This window comes from Mya arenaria, chromosome 3 (assembly GCF_026914265.1).
Source record: "Mya arenaria isolate MELC-2E11 chromosome 3, ASM2691426v1".
Classification (NCBI taxonomy): Eukaryota; Metazoa; Mollusca; class Bivalvia; order Myida; family Myidae; genus Mya; species Mya arenaria.
This window is the reverse complement of record NC_069124.1, coordinates 30,227,870-30,241,160: the sequence shown is the minus strand read 5'-3', so window position 1 is coordinate 30,241,160 and position 13,291 is coordinate 30,227,870. Positions and strand designations below refer to the sequence as shown.

General features: G+C 35.1%; 1 protein-coding gene across 1 annotated transcript in view; it reads right to left on the bottom strand.

Annotated features, from left to right (window-relative positions):
* Positions 1–1,382: 1,382 nt before the first annotated feature.
* Positions 1,383–13,291, bottom strand: part of LOC128228730 (anoctamin-8-like) — a 35,317-nt gene continuing 23,408 nt past the window's right edge. The window contains exons 12-17 of the mRNA XM_052940209.1: positions 12,905–13,054; positions 10,730–10,879; positions 10,064–10,261; positions 8,505–8,636; positions 7,562–7,672; positions 1,383–3,883 (exon numbers count right to left, since the gene is read on the bottom strand). Coding sequence (XP_052796169.1) covers positions 3,158–3,883; positions 7,562–7,672; positions 8,505–8,636; positions 10,064–10,261; positions 10,730–10,879; positions 12,905–13,054 — 1,467 coding nt within the window. The 3' untranslated portion in view covers positions 1,383–3,157. The remainder of the gene's footprint in view (positions 3,884–7,561; positions 7,673–8,504; positions 8,637–10,063; positions 10,262–10,729; positions 10,880–12,904; positions 13,055–13,291) is intronic.

The window sequence follows — 13,291 nt, the reverse complement described above, 5'->3', positions numbered from 1 at the left end:
CCAGACAGTAAGATTTCAGTGACATTTACAGTATTATTTCAATGACATTGACCCAGACAGTTAGGTTTCAGTGACATTGACCCAGGCAGTAAGGTTTTAGTGACATTGACCCATACAGTAAGATTTCAGTGACATTTACAGTATTATTTCAATGACATTGACCCAGACAGTTAGGTTTCAGTGACATTGACCCGCACAGTATTATTTCAATGACATTGACCCAGACAGTTAGGTTTCAGTGACAATGCCCCTGACAGTAAGGTTTCAGTGACATTGACCCAGACAGTAAGATTTCAGTGACATTTACAGTATTATTTCAATGACATTGTAACAGTAAGGTTTCAGTAACAGTGACCCAGACAGTAAGGTTTCAGTGACATTGACCCAGACAGTAAAGTTTCAGTGACATTGACCCAGACAGTAAGGTTTCAGTGACAATGACCCAGACAGTAAGGTTTCAGTGACAGTGACCCAGACAGTAAGGTTTCAGTGGCATTGACCCAGACAGTAAGGTTTCAGTGACATTCCAGACAGTAAGGTTTCAGTGACATTGACTAAGGTTTCAGTGACAAGGACTCTAACAGTTAGGTTTCAGTGGCATTGACCAAGACAGTAAGGTTTCAGTGACATTGACACGGACAGTAAGGTTTCAGTGACATTGACCCAGACAGTAAGGTTTCAGTGACATTGACCCAGACAGTAAGGTTTCATTGACATTGACCCAGACTTACTGTCAGACCAAACAGTAAGGTATCATTGACATGGAAAAACAATAGTAAGGTTTCAGTGACATGGATTCTAACAGTAAGGTTTCAGCGATATGAAATCATAGTAAATTCAGTGACATTCACTTATACAGTCAAGGTTTACATGTAGCTATACAGTGACATTCACTTATACAGTCAAGGTTTACATGTAGCTATATTGACTCTGAACAAAAATATTTCAGTGATATTGACTTGTAACGCTAGGTTTTGGTTACATGGAATCGAGCAGTAAGGTTTCACTGACATTGACTTGTGATTGTTGACCAACATGATTATCTTGATTTTCTTCTTAAACCCTTGTTGGACATATGTTACAGATACTGTATTAATTCAACTTCTACACAACTTATGTTGTACAAGAGGTTTATCAGACAAACATTTCTTACAAATTCTTTGAGGTTGTTGACCACATTTGTGTAAATTGATGTTCATTATTTGATTGATAACATGCTCTGTACAAGGGATGTCGCAGTAAATCACAGAGTTGGTTTAAATTTTCTATACCTAATACAACTAATTGTATGATAATAAAACTTTGTTTAAAACTAAAACTGTATGTATTATATAGATTTTGCATTTTTTCCAAATGGTATATGTCAAGTAAGAACTGAAATAAACAGCTTTTACAGTTTAATCAGATATTGCACAACCACGGTTAGTACATAAAAATAGTAAATGAGGTAAGCAATTAAAAGAAACTTAAAGATTATATATATGTAAATAAATGACCAAATACAAGAACAAAAATACAAAACATAAAAACTGTTGATTACAAAATATGTAAACCTGAATTCAAGCATATACATAACAGTACACCAAGCTTATACAACAATTAGGATTTCGATTGTTTTTGCTACAAAAAAATAAAATAAAATTAAACTAAAATATTTAAAACACATTTGTTGAAAGGTTCCAGCCGTCAGTATCTCATTTTCACACTTTAATTATTCATAAAGTAAGTGCATTTTACAACAAGAGGCCCAAAAGGGCCTATGCTCTACTGGCTGGGTTTGTGTGGTCAACATCACTGTTTTCGAAAAGAACCAACCTCTTATGGATATCTGAATACTGTACAAGTTTCATCAAGATACACTCAAAACTGAAGACTGTATCGTGTTAACAAGGAATTGTTTACAGACTCACTGATTTTTTATACTATCAAGGCCCATAAACTAGGCATGCATGGGTGGATCTGGCTGGTTTTCAAAAGGAACTGAGCTCTAATGGATATGTAGATACTGCACAAGTTTCATTGAGATACAATCAAAACTGAAGACTGTATCGTGTTAACAAGGAATTGTTTACAGACTCACTGATTTTTTATACTATCAAGGCCCATAATCTAGGCATGCATGGGTGGATCTGGCTGGTTTTCAAAAGGAACTGAGCTCTAATGGATATGTAGATACTGTACAAGTTTCATCGAGATACAATCAAAACTGAAGGCTGTATCGTGTTAACAAGGAATTGTTTACAGACGCACATACTATGTACACATTACCATCGCATAAGCTCTTCTGGCCTTTGGCCAGTAGAGCTAAAAACGAGCTAGTCCCTTTAAACAATAAGTTTTTGTAATCAAGGGGAGAGAACAACAGAGAATCTTGCAGATTTTAGAAACTAGCAAAAGCTTTTTCTATAAACTTTTCTAAATATCAAGGCTTTGTGCCCTCATGTAAGAGACAAGAAGAGTATTACATGTATGCATTGTTTTTCTCAGCCCCTGGGGCAGGGCCAGTCCTTACCCTGGGAGAACAATTTTCACAAACTTGATAGAGGATATAGTAACAATTATCTAACCTCTCTAAGTATAGCAGTTTTGCGGTTTGGACAATATTTTTTTAAGATTTAATGTAATAGAGGTGTCACAGATGCGTGACAAATGCCCCCAATTCGGCCTTGTCTGACTAATAGCCATTTTTATAATAAATTTCACATTTTGAATAACAGCACAAACTTTACGCGCAATACATCTTCCCATAATGCTTAATAATTCTGTGAAGGCTAAATTTAATCCCATCAATAAAAGTTATTGCTGAGAAAATGTTGTGATGGATGGACACACGGACGACCAAACAGACAGTATGATGGCTGTTAACCAACACTTTGGAAGCATAAAAAATATAATTTCAGCTGTGGTTGCCATGTGGTTCTGTTACTGAAACAATTTAATAAAACTTGAGATAAGTAAAGGCAAGGAACGTTACCGGTAATTTTGACAATTTCAATGAAAATGGCACAGCAGTTCAAGAGGAAAAGTCCATTTAAGAAAATGTTAACACAAAACAATGAACACAGAGCAATAACACCTTAAGTGAGCCTAGAGGTAATAATTACAAATTCCATAAAAACAACAACATCTTAATAAAACAATGTTATGTACAAGCAACTTAGGATTTCTTTTGAAGATCTGAGCTGCCTCCATGCCTCTGACGAGCACTTTGTAAAATTCTCTGTCTGGTAGCTATGATGGCTTCCTCATCTGTTAAATGTTGACCTGCCCTAACGGTCTGAATACTTGGAATAGCACTTGTTGACCCATGTCCTGCACCTCTTAGACCAGAAGTGTGTCCATAATCTTCACCGGAGGTATCAACGCTTGGTACTTTAAATGTGACTTTGTGTCTAACTTTCGAATCCCCAACTGTACATTGTGGATCATGAGGGTCAGTTTGTCTGAAGTCTGTTATCTCCTGACTAGAGTCATTCGAATCATGCAACCAACTTTTAAGAGAAGATGGAGGCAAACTTCCTTCTCTATGTGGAGAATGTTCTTCAGATATATTTCGCTGGTTTATTCCATCATTTTTAAAACCAACAGAAACTTCGTCAGTAAACTCATTGTCTTTTTGGTAATAAAAATATTTTGGTTCATTGCATGACTTAAGGTTAATGTTTTCTTTGGGTTCCTTTGCAATAAAATGTCTGCCATGTTCCTTAGAATCAGACACCTTGTCAGCTGTGCCTCCTAACTTACGAAGGAGGGAGTCATGGTGTCTTACAGGTATTTGGGGCCTGTGTAGAGTGAAGGGGTCCGATGAGGGGCTCGAGGATGGGGATTTGGTGGGGGATCTTGAGACATTCACTAGAGGAGGGCTGATCTGAGTTTCCATTCTCTGAAAATACATAACATGTATATTATGTTTTGTCGCAGAAAATAATGTAAATAACTTTCTGTAATATGAAGTATATTTCTTGTTTTGTGAATATGGGTATGTAAAAATGTTTTTAGAAACATTTGTTATCAAGCAAAATAACATTGGTATAATAAAACTAAGTATATCCAGGGGCATAAAGCTTCCTATAGGACATGGGTTTTTTTTAACACGCCAAACATAATTATAAATTGAAGGATCTAAAGTAAAATGGACGCAAGAATGCACCCCCAGCAATCCAGCTCAAAAAGACTCCACATAGAAATCACCCAACACATCATTTTTGAGTCAAACTACACCACTTGTAGCATTAATGACATTAAAATCACATCTCTATGCAATATATTAAACCAAAATCAGATAAGTAATATAAAACAATGGAAAAATTGATATTGACCGCGACATCATAGATCAATGGTAACTTTTCAAAGTTGCAGCCTGCACTGTATGTTTTTTCGGTGATAGGGCACCAACTATGAAATACTGTGTCCTAACACTGTTACTTGTTTTTTTAATTATAATACAACAACATCTTCATTTACTGTCATAGGATGTGACTGCCGCTGGTAGATGACCCTTCCCCAGAAATACTTTGATGGCACTTATTCCACTGGGGCAATATTCATAAAACATCCTAAGTCGTTTCTTAACTGAAGTCGATTTTTCATTGGCAAATAAAGACATAATTATAAGCGTTTTTAAAAAAAATAATTGTGTATCAAATATAATCAAAAAAGAATTTCAGATATTATTTAGATATAATATCATATGAGCAGTGAGATACTTCATTTAAGAAAACGGAACTGACTTAAGTTGTTTTATGCGTTCCAGCGTGGGGGGTTTTCACGCTCCTTTTTTTACCCTATATATAATCTATACCGTAGTCTCTAAATTATATAGATGGTAAAAGAAATCGAGAGAAATCTCTGTGACTTATTTACTAGCAAATGTAATTCCAATTTGTATGTCCTGCTGCTTTTTGTAACATTTGCATCGTGTCAGTAGGAGTTTATTCCAATAAAACTTCCAATAAAACACATGATTTGGAAACTGGTCACTGTTCTGCATCGTAAAAATACGTCATTATTTTGTAAGAAGAAAAAACAGGTGCAGGCTAAATTTATATGCCCAGGACATACAAGTAAAACCATAAACATTAAAATTTTCTGGATATTACTTTGTAACCATAATGACATAGATTTCAATAAAATCAACATTCTTATTCATGCCATTAAATTTATTAAATCAGTTACCAAAGCTGTACTGAATAACACCCTGTTCTTAAAATTTCCAATATGCACCGCTAACACCTACCTATAGATATATAAAACACATATCTTAAATATTTGACAATGCATTTTATTCAAACCCTGCCAATTTGTGTAAATTACGGCAATAAAGACATTAAGCTATAACAGCACTGTTGAAGGTAAAAAATAAATTAGTCGAGAAACTTTTTGGACAAGCCTAAAATACTTTCATATATATGGAATTTTAAATATTCTTACAAAAACAAGATAATTTAATACTCTTTGAAGTGCTTCCTAGAGTCAGATGTTCATATTTTATTTGTTGTTTGCTGCATTCTCTTAGCTGTGTTCCTGATGTTAAAACAGCAGCTTCTGAGTCAGTCTAATTGTAGACTTAGTCATCATTTCCCATGCTGGATATGACCTCGTGAATTCACCATAAAAATGTTTTTCAAGCATGCATTATTATCAGAACACAACAGAACAGATACTTCATTGAAAATTGTACCAGGTACATTCATTTTTTTAAACTGACCCCAAAATATGACTGAAGTATTGTTGAAAGCCTTGAAAGCAACGTTGACCCTCATTAAAACAAACCAATTACTACTTGTGGCTCAAGACAAATGTGACTCATGGGCTTTATATGCTGTGTTTGTAGGAGTTTTAAATGAGCACAATAAATGATCTTTTCATTTAGTTCAAATTCAAATTGAAAATATATATAACTTATAAATAATTTTCAATTTTATTTTTATTTTTAATGGACTGGCCCATTTCAGAGATTTTATTTTTATTTTTTAATCGTCCCCATGACCCTAAATCTTAAAAAAATCCTGTAAATCAATTAATAAAAAAATGCTGGCCTTATCTGTATAGCCACACATATATATATATATATATATATATATATATATATATAAATATACACATACAAGGTGTATTAACAGGTTATGCCAAATATGAAATAGTTGTACAGAAATGCGAGTTATATTATCATATAAGGTGATCCTGAACAGAGACAATGTTGCTTCCATATTCAATATTGTTCGCTCTGAACACAAGGCTTCTTTAACAAACAAATAGAACTTATTTTTTTGTCTAATTTAAGAGTTCAATAACTCTATGAACTTGTACACAGACGGAGGAGAAAAAAATATCAATATTGAACAAAACATGTGAACAAATATTAAGAAAAAAGGCACTGCAAGGCGAAGCAAACTTGATAGATTGAGATATTATGCCCATAAACTTTGTGACCAAGAAATGCTTCACTCGAAATAAAGCAGTACTTAGTACAATTATTACAATGCAAGGGCCATGTTTGAGATGAAATTATGCAAAATGGATCACTATGTATTAAAAATGTCCGAAATAATATGCCCTTAAACATCATTATCAAGTTTGGTAAAGAATTGATTAGTAAAAAAAGAGGAATTTTTTTAGATGAGAATCCAAATATATCACAAATGCAAATGCCAACACGGCAAGGCAACTTGATTCCTTTATGTCTGTCATGTTATGCAGGCATCTTTAAAGGGACTAGCTCATGTTTTGGCACCAATTTTTCCTTTAATGCATCTGAAAACACATATTTTACAACTATTTTACTCTTAAGTCTCTTGATACGGAAATTGCAGAAAAAATACACTTAAAGTATGAACAAAATTATACTGGTATAAGTGGGTTGTGAACCCTCATAGGTACAGTCAAGGAAAAGTTAGAAAACTGAAAAAGGACTCATACACAAACATAAGGATAACTTATAAGCCTTTTGTTGAGTCGCGTTTTTAACGCTCTCAAAATCTTGGGACTTCAAAGACGATATTTGAGCATATATCAACATTTGTTGAAGGGTTCCAGCCTTCAGTATTTTAGTTTTAACACTCCTAATGATTTACCACACTGTATTTTGTCATACAAAAAAAATGGATTTTACAAAAACATGAGCAAGTCCCTTTAAAAATTGGAATGGCAATAAATTTCCAACATTTTGTTCTTTCTAGTTGAATTGTTAAAATATTGCATGATTATGTGAACTGAATCTTGCTGATACTATTATAAGAAATTGTATCAAGTTTTTGTTCCATGGCTTACTTTTGTTGAAATGTAACACATCTTTTATGATTAATAGAGCTTTGAATTATTTAAAAAGGTCTTAAAAATTATGTAATAACTTTAGAGACATAACTAAATGCTTAAATGACACAGTCACACTGCCAGTAAAAAAACGACAATTTGATGCATAACTAGCAATACCTACATATGCATATGATGACTTTTGCCCAAAATTGCAAAACTGGTGAATATTTTTAGGGAAAAGGGGGATAAGACCAACTACGCTCCTGGAACTTCTTGCATTGTAAATTATATTCTTGTGAAAGTTCACCTTGAGAGCCTGTCGTCGCTGGAACTCCAAGTGGGCCATCTCTTCCTTGATCCAATGGGGCTGGGCGGGGATGGCATACGTCATACACATCTTCAACACCAGGATTACATGCTGAAACAATACAAACATGTCACATGAAACACAGTTTAGTTTAAACATATTTGTTTTAGAACGATTGTGTAACAAGTTAAAACAACATAATATATATCACTCTCATTTGCATGATGTTACTACACGTGAGCATGGTCTTGTTTGTGGGGGAACTGGAGTGCCACTTGTCAGGTTTGGTGTCCACAAACCAGACTCTCAAGTGTCAAGGCTGGGATTTGAACCTGGAACGCCTCGGTAAGAAGCGAGTGCACTAACCTCTGCATTATCCAGACAACAGTTCTTGTCTTATTGCAGAATATTAATAATACTAAGCATTTGAACCTTACAAATTTGTGATCAACTTTAATTTCTTATAGTTTTTAGAATCACTGTCAGTGTATTTGTATCTTGCACAGATCCCCATATGGAACATCAATTTTCCTCACTACATTCACGTTAAGTTTACACTATGTGTACACTTTCGTATCTTAAAGCTACAAGTATGGGCCTTGCTCCACCTGCGCATTTTGTCACAGGTAACATTGGTACAAAGTTTCATGTGAATACCATTAACGGGTTTTGAGTAATGGCCAAACCTGAAGTAGTTAACAACAACCACACCAAGGCTATGATGATTACACTTTTCTTAAAGAAAAATGACAAGTTAAGAAATGCATAGAAAAAGATTAGCCAAGTAATGCCAAGAAAAGATTACTCTGTCACCTTTAATTTGTTGCACATTGGAGTATTCCCTCCATCAGTAACTGAAACTATCTCATGCCAAAATGGATCACCATACTCAGGGTAAAAAATATCTTAACTTACAACATAACCCTCTAATTGCTGAGTTTACCTCAAGGACAACGATGACAATGATGATGGAGGTGGTGTCCATTCCCGGGACCATCCTGTCCAGCTGACCGGATACACCAATCAGAGCACAGTTCACCATCACCGCGACCACACCCATCACCACTATGGCATTCTGGATGTTAATCAATAATACAGGCATATGAGAAATGCAAAAACTGATATTTTCACCATATGTCACAAGTAGTACATTTTATTCAATGTATTGACATGACGCATCCTATTTATGTTATCAGTGTCAATACCCATGTCAGTAAGAGTTGTGACCAGTATGAATTAGAATAATGAACAATGAAACTCAATGAAAATATGTTCACATACAGGTGCATTACTGCGAGAGACAATCGAAAACAGTGCCTTATTTCATATTACCATATTACAAAGCATAACTATAGAAATTGCTATCAAGAGTTATTAGCTCTTTCCTTAATAGAGAAGTGGCCACACCAGCATCCCATAATTAATCCATTTGTATTTAGGTAAAAGAATGGTTATGGATAAAGGAGTAAAAAGATGTATCAATGAAGGAAAGGGTTTAATTGTAGTGTATGGTATACAGTCGAACCCCGTTGGCACGAACTTGCTTGGGTCGAATTCCTCGTTGGCTCGAACTAGATGTATAGGACCAATTTTTATATACTGAAGGTAAACAATCCCGCTTGGCTCAAATTTTCCGAGGCTCGAGGTATTTTCGCCAGCCCCTTGGAGTTTGAGCTGTATATAACAAGAACTGAATGCAGCGGGAAACAAAACTTGCTCACCTAAATAACATTCCACCAAGGTTTCGTGACTGTAGATGAAATTATTTTAGATTTTGAGCGACAATATGATTTATTGCTTTGAACTGCTGTATATTTGGTTTATTGATAATATCACATAAGTGATATAGTTTGGGAGTTTTGAGCTTCACAAGTTTGCATAGTATTTACTGATGGAAGGATGCACGAACAGACAAGGTCAAATCTATATGCTCCCCCACCCCTTTTTTGTTATGGGGGCCAAAAAGAAAATTGTGATTATATTGCCCCTGCTACTCAATATGATTTACTGTTATCAGTTTTGTACTGGAGTTTTTTTATATGATTTCTGGTGGTTTATAGAGAATTTTCTGTGAAATTCAATTGATGTTCATTGTTTCAAACAGTGAATATCAAATTGATTTTTTTTCACTGTTTTGAAATTTAAGCCCGCTCTCGGTCCCTAATCAAACACAAAGGCTGGAACACAATTTCAACAACGTCATTTCCGAAATGACATTGCCTGCGCATACAAATTGGCCTGTTTTTTGTTTTTTTAAATTACTTAATTCAAATTTTAGTCATATCTTAAAAAGAAAACTTTCAGTGTAAGATAGCAATATATTTTTCCTCATGAACACCAAATGTGAATATTTCACTCGCTTTGATGCTCACTTAGTTAAATATTTTACGATCTTACACTGAAACAATTTAGTATCCTCTATATATTTGGTTATCATTATAGGTCTAATATCACATGTCTCTTTGATTAACTCTGAAAAACTATGCAAGCAAAACTGGTCACCTGCCAGATGCCGATGTTGTGTACTCGGCGACCAAACGGGCGCTGGTGGTAAACGCACAGTTTGAAGGCGTCGCTGCGTATCTCAATGACGTTGTTGAGGAAGGCACAGAGTGCGGCTAGCGGGAACGCCGAGGAGAAGAGAATCACGTAGCCGTACTGGATAAACATCTCCAGGTAGTCATCAAATGTGTCCTCGTACTGTATGATCAACATACATGAAGCAAGTAAAGAAACAATAGCTGTCACACACATTAGAAATACCACCAGATGGAAAACATTGATAGTGGAGTGTGGGAACAGTTTGCATGCGTCATATTATTAATTTTTTGCTTGTTTTTTTTTTTTTTATCAAAGCCCATTTTTAAATTTAGTGAAAAACTTTTTAAAAAAAAATCATCTGAGACCCAAACCCCTGAACAGTTATGTTTAGCTAATAATAATTTGAGTAAAATGCTTATTATCAGAAATTTGACTGTGAATCTTTCAGGACATAAGTACCTTGATTCCTAGGTAGAAAGCAGTACCAGAGTCCATTTTAAAGGGCTTCAAGAAAATGCATGGTCTGTTTCAGCTTACATAATGCTTTTAAATGTATAGATATAAAAAGGAAAAGATTTTATTCAATAAGTAAGTGTCTAATTCGACATTCATACCAGGGTTTCTTACTTTTTTCATAGTGCTTTCCACCTGTGCCTGTGTGAGGACTAGCTGGGATGTACTATCTCTGTCTGCTGCCATCTTTGTATGACCTTCGCCTTTACATCCACTTGCCTCAGTATCAGCTTCATCGGCACACCCACTTCTCTCATTAACTGACTGCAGAGTTTCTTCTGCATTAATCTTCATCTCTAGAAGGTAACAAAAACTGTCACAGAATATGAAAATATTGCTCTGTAGTCCATTTGTACAATACTGAAGTACAAGTGTGACCTTGACCTTTGAGATAAGTGCACAGATTGTGTCTATGATACACCTTAGTCTGGTGCTCACACCTTAGTCTGGTGCTCTACAATTCTGTGAAGTTTGAATGTAATGGCTGAAAAGCAAAATATTGCTATGAACTCAATACTGTACAACATTGACCTCTAAGTGTAACCTTGACCTTTGAGATAAATGCACATATTTTATGTGCAACAACATTGGTGCTCTACAATTCTGGGAAGTTTGACTGAATTCCCATAATTTGTTGAAGAGACACAAAAGGTTGCTATGAAATCAATATTGTATAACATTGACAACTGAGTGTGACCTTGACCTTTGTGATAAGAGCAAGAATCTTATGCATGACACAACTTACCATGGTGCTCTATAATTCAGTGAAGTAGTTATGTTTTACTCTATACCAATATTTTGCAGCTTGATAACAAAGATGGCTACATTTATAAAGAACTAGCACCCCGCGAGTCGGATGTGTCGCCTGACGAATTATTTACTGTCGACATTATAGCTGTTAGATTGGCATTTTATTCATTTATAGACAATGATGTTGCCATTTAACTTTCAAGTGTAGGTGGCATTTGAACCCTCAATCAGATATACCTACGGAATAAGTTTTAGGTTAAAACCTCCTATAGTTTACGAGATATGCCACGGACAAAACCTAAGCAAGAAAATTAACAAAGGGCAATAACTCTAAAAATATGGCAGCAAGAGTAACAGTTCTTGTGCACTGCACTTGCCCTCAATGAGATCTATCTAGCTATGAAGTTTCAAGTTGATACCTCTTATATTCTTCAAGATATGCCCCGGACAAAACTTTAAGCATGAAAATTAACAAAGGGCAATAACTTTAAAACTAAGAAAGCAAGAGTTACTGTTATTGTGCACTGCACTTGCCCTCAATGAGATATATCTAGCTATGAAGTTTCAAGTTGATACCTCTTATATTCTTCAAGATATGCCCCGGACAAAACTTTAAGCATGAAAATTAACAAAGGGCAATAACTTTAAAACTAAGAAAGCAAGAGTTACTGTTATTGTGCACTGCACTTGCCCTCAATGAGATCTGTCTAGCTATGAAGTTTCAAGTTGATACCTCTTATATTCTTCAAGATATGCCCCGGACAAAACTTTAAGCATGAAAATTAACAAAGGGCAATAATTTTAAAACTAAGAAAGCAAGAGTTACTGTTATTGTGCACTGCACTTGCCCTCCATGAGATCTATCTACATATGAACTTTCAAGTTGATAACTCTTATATTCTACAAGATATGCCCGGACAAAACTTTAAGCATGAAAAATAACAAAGGGCAAAACTCTAAAATATGGAAGCAAGAGTAAAAGTTCTTGTGCACTGCACTTGCCCTCAATTAGATCCATGTACATATGAAGTTTCAAGTTGATACCACTAATAGTTTAGGAGATATACCCCGGACAAGCGAAAATGGGACGCGGACGCCGCCGCCGCCGACAAAAGTAACCCCTATATGTCGTCTTTTCAGGCGACACAAAAATGATATAATTCTTTTTCCTGGTTACTGCACACTAGTACTGTTTTCCAAAAAGTGGGTATCTTGCTTGTTATTAACCAAATTTGAGGTTATACCAATATAACCAAGTTTGGTAAAGATTGGCAAAGGGTGCTTAAGTAAAAGACCTTGATGGATGCCACCATCCTGTCATAGTTGATCCCATAAAAGGTATTTTATTTCATGTTCATATAACAAAAATACACAGTATTTATTACATGTATTTCAGCAATGCTACAAATATAACTTAACAAATCTTTGCCTGTAATGCTTATGTGGAAATTCTCCATTAATATTCTCCACAGTCTGCTCACAAAATTAAATAAGTAAAAACCAGCTCATGAAATTATAATGATATTAAAATTTACCAACCATTGATTCTTTTTCTATAGTGTTTGGTGACATGTGACCTGTGATGTCGTAGCCAACTTTCATAAGTTTTGCCTTCCACAAGAAGTAAGGAAGCACAGCTTCTCGCAGGTTACCAATCACTTGCCGAGTGATCATCAATGTTGCAAGTTGCTGAAATGTGCAATCCATGTTTAGAAATAAACTAAAACATTCAGGAACAAATTCCAATACGCAGCATGTTTTATTCATCTAGTAAATTTGTTGATTTGGATAACGTTGACCGCAACACAAATGAATTGAGTCAATAGAATTCAAAAAGGAATATTATTTAAAGCTGCACTCTCACAGATTGTTTTCACATTTTTTTTTTTTGTCTTTGAACGAGCCAATTTTTGCGAAAATGCATGG